Source organism: Rattus norvegicus, chromosome 11, assembly GCF_036323735.1.
Source record: "Rattus norvegicus strain BN/NHsdMcwi chromosome 11, GRCr8, whole genome shotgun sequence".
In the NCBI taxonomy this organism is placed as follows: domain Eukaryota; kingdom Metazoa; phylum Chordata; class Mammalia; order Rodentia; family Muridae; genus Rattus; species Rattus norvegicus.
Window position 1 is genome coordinate 4,061,708 of NC_086029.1, and position 3,839 is coordinate 4,065,546.

The 3,839-nt window shown below is 45.5% G+C and overlaps 1 protein-coding gene across 1 annotated transcript; it reads left to right on the forward strand.

Moving 5' to 3' along the window:
* The first annotated feature begins 871 nt into the window (after nucleotides 1-871).
* LOC134481119 (Y-linked testis-specific protein 1-like) lies at nucleotides 872-3,093 on the forward strand. The gene is made up of 2 exons (XM_063270958.1): nucleotides 872-1,003; nucleotides 2,063-3,093. Exon 2 carries the CDS (start codon nucleotides 2,202-2,204, stop codon nucleotides 2,868-2,870), a length of 669 nt encoding a protein of 222 aa, XP_063127028.1. The 5' UTR covers nucleotides 872-1,003; nucleotides 2,063-2,201; the 3' UTR covers nucleotides 2,871-3,093.
* The last annotated feature ends 746 nt before the right edge of the window (nucleotides 3,094-3,839 follow it).

Here is a 3,839-nt window from a genome sequence, read left to right on the forward strand (position 1 = left end):
AGGGAGGGTCAGAGTGTGGTGGGGACAGGGGAGGGTTCTGAAAAGAATCCTTTTGAAGATCTGAAGAACTATGTGACACAAAAAAATTAAAGTGCCCTGTAATTTACAGGTAAATTCCATCCTTACCTGCATCCAGTATTCTGTCTACCCATATTTCAAAAATAAAATTACCACATCTATTTCATCCTGTTTTGCTCCATTTGATCTAATAAATTCCTTGTAAACAGAAGTGCTGTTAATTTTAAAGACATTTAAAATATGACTGGTCGATATCGGGTTTATCATCAGTTTATCCCGACTTTGGAAGCAGGTCCAGGAGCTAATTTTTTTTCGCTCTTTGCAAAGGATCCATAATTCATGATCGCCATTGACTTCAATACAAGGTATTTAATCCTGTCAAATTCCAGCTTTGTGTGAATAAAAATGTCCGTCCTCTAATTGTGGGTTTTGATAAAGCTAATTTTGGGGTGCTATCCAGTGGGCTGCCTTGGAGAGAGAGCCTACCAATATTTCTGATATGGAGTATGGCTTAAAGATAACCAAAGGAATGATAGGAGCTGGGAAAATAACCACCAAGGATGATGGTGAATCAGAAACCAAAGACTTTTTCAGAAAAATAAAATGCATGAAAATAGCTACATGGGCAGACTGTGACTCGAGTCATCAGAATATTTGGGTGGGGACTTTACTTTGGGCCTCCACGAGGCTACATGAGAAGCTAAAACCTAGATGCTGGAAGTTTCTAAGCGTAACTAGGGAAGGAACTGGACTGAGAGGGCTTCTATGACGTAAGCAGAGCCTGGATGATGTCACAGAGCACTGGGCGGAGGTTGCGCTTCTCTTCCACTTGGAGGCGCTAGACTCCCCTGAAGGTGGGTTCACTATCTTCGCAGCGGGGTGTGAAAGCCAGTTCAGCTCCTGAACCCCACAATTGTTCAACAGCCTTTTGATGCCTGACCGGTTTCAGAAGACAGAATCTGGACGACTAGGACATTTTCTCTCGGTAAATACATTTATGAAGATAACTGGGACCCTTGTATCCCAGAAAGCTAAAAGTTTTCCTCATACAGTGAGTAACCGTCTGTTCTGATGTCTTCCATGTTTGAGAGGTCGGCGGATGGTCTAGGCTAGTCAGTCTCCGGAGTTTATCATCCTTTGCTAACAATATCTAATCCATAATTCTACTAAAATGCCAAAGCTCCTCTCTGTGCCTGTGCATTTTAGGAGATAATATTTCTTTGGTTTTTTTTTTTTGTTGTTCCTTTGTTTTTTTTTTTTTTTTTTTCAGAGCTGAGGACCGAACCCAGGGCCTTGTGCTTGCTAGGCAACTGCTCTACCACTGAGCTAAATCCCAAACCCAGGAGATATTATTTCTAAGTGGCTGTTGTTGCCTACACAAAAGGCTCTTGTTGCGGTCGAAGATGCAACAGCTTCGCGGAATAAACCTGGGTCTGGGTCAGGATGCACAGTACAGAAAGCCAGTGGACTGGTGTGCTGTGTCTCTGGGCAGACACTTGTGGATGTTGCCACATAGTTCATAGTTAGAGGGTAGAAGATGGGTGTGGCCATCCTTCTGGCTCCTTTGCTATCCTTTCTCTGTTCTGCTTGCTTAAAGTGGGGGACAGGGATACTTAATCCCACACTGACCTAGACATTCAAGGAGAGGTTCCTCAGCAGAGGTAAAGTGCCTCGGGCTGAAGAAATGTGTCTGAATATCTTATTCTGAGCTGTAGAGGACCATTTGTTCATTTCCCTTTGAACTTTAGATTTTGATTTTTGAAGCAGGGTTTTTCTGTGGGTAGCTTTGGCTATCCTGGAACTAACTCTGTAGACCAGGCTGGCCTTGATCTCACAGAGGTCTGCCTCCCTCTGCCTCTTGAATGCTGGAATTAAAGGTGTGCTCCACCATTGCCCAGCCCTCCTACGAACTTCTGATTATGACAGAATAAGATTCAGATGCTCAATCCTGTCTACCATCACCTTCCTCACCTGCTCCAAAGTTCTCTTAGACAAGAGCCTTGGTCCAGCGCCCTCCCCCACTCCACCCCCATTGTTCTTGCAGGCACTCACATGACAGCGGCAACAGCATTGTGTCTGGTTTAAGCAGGCGAGCTCTTCAAACCCAGGCCACGGGCAAGTGTGAAGCCTGAACACAGAACGGTAGCCACAAGACAGTGGACCAGGATGCCGTGGCCTACCACATGAGGTCTACAGCCATGAAGAAGAGGATGTGTCTGAGTAGGATGAGCACACCATCCTTCCAGGAGCGGAGGAGGAGGAGGCCTTCTCCCCAGGCCCTGGGGAACATTGTGGGCTGCAGAATTTTTCACGGATGGAAGGAAGGCGATGAGCCCGTCACCCAGTGGAAGGCCGTCGTTCTAGATCAACTGCCAACAAATCCCTCTCTCTATCTGGTCAAGTATGATGGAATTGATTGTGTCTATGGACTGGAACTTCACAGTGATGAGAGGATTTTAAAGCTTAAGGTCTTGACTCCCAAAGTTGTGTTTCCTCAAGTGAAAGATGCCCATCTCGCCAGTGCCATGGTTGGCCGAGCTGTGGAGCATAAATTTGAGGGCAAACATGGTTCTAAGGATAACTGGAGGGGGGTGGTCCCATCTCAGGTGCCGATCATGAAGGACTGGTTTTACATCACCTACGAGAAAGATACAGTCCTATACATCTACCAGCTCTTGGATGATTACGCAGAAGGTAACCTCAGTATCATTTCAGAGAATCCTCCAGCAGAGGTGAAGTCTGACGTTGACAGCGACATCTTAACCGGTCAATGTGTGCAGTTCACCAGAAGCGACGGGTCCAAACAGATCGACAAAGTCATTTACCAAGTTCTAGCCAAGCCTTCTGTGTAGTTCACCAAGTTTGATGGCGACATCCACATCTACGTCTATAATCTGGTGGAAAAGATCCGTTAAGGTGAAATGCACAAAGTGAGGTGGACATAGATGGGTAATTTATAGGATTGGGGGAAAATGTATGTTTTTCTGTGTTTCAGATACCCAAGGGCCTTTGACAACCCCAGTATCTTTTCCAGTTGAATTTGTTTTGCTCTAAAAATTAAAATGTGCGATGTGACGTGTTGTGTGTGAACACTTAGGTGGAGGAGACGGACTGTGGTGGATGGAACATGGAGAGGAAGCCGGAAAGGTCAAGGCTGTGAACAGTAAGTCTAATGTCACGTAAACTAAAACAAACAGGACTGAGCTGGTCTGGTCTTTAGGGAGAGAAAAGAACTGGAGATGAGGCTTAGAGGAGCAGGGATAGCACGGGGGGAAAAAGATGGATGTTTAGGAAGCAGTGGAGAGGGGCCAGAAATAGATAGACTCTCTGAGGTGAAGTTTGAGGAAGAAACAGACAGTTGGGGAAAGAGGGGCAGGTAACAGGGAGGTGGTCTTGGAACTCAAGGGGAAACCCAATAAACTGATCCAAGCAGACTGAGAATCAGAGAAGGTCGGGGAGTGTTTGACTAACGAAACCTAATGAAACCTGTTTCTCATCTGTAGATGTATTATTTTTAATTACGTGGGTGGGGGAAGGGCATGAATAAAGGAGACCACAGAGACAAGAGTAGTCAGGTCCCCTGGAGCTTGAATTAAAGGTGGTTGGGAGCCTTTGGACATGAGCTCAAAGAACAAATCCAAGTCCTCTTTCAAAGCAGACAAGCTCTTAATCCATTGGTCATCTCTCCGGGCCCCTAAAGTCATCTTTTTAAATAAATCCCACCTTCACATGCAGAGAAGAGACCAGGATGAGGGTAAGAAAGATTAAATTGATGGGGATGTGGAAGAAAGACTAAAGAACACATGAGGGAGTAGAGGACA

Bases quoted from the DNA above. Each gene is read 5' to 3' on its own strand.
- LOC134481119 (XM_063270958.1), top strand. From the start codon at position 2,202: ATGAGGTCTACAGCCATGAAGAAGAGGATGTGTCTGAGTAGGATGAGC.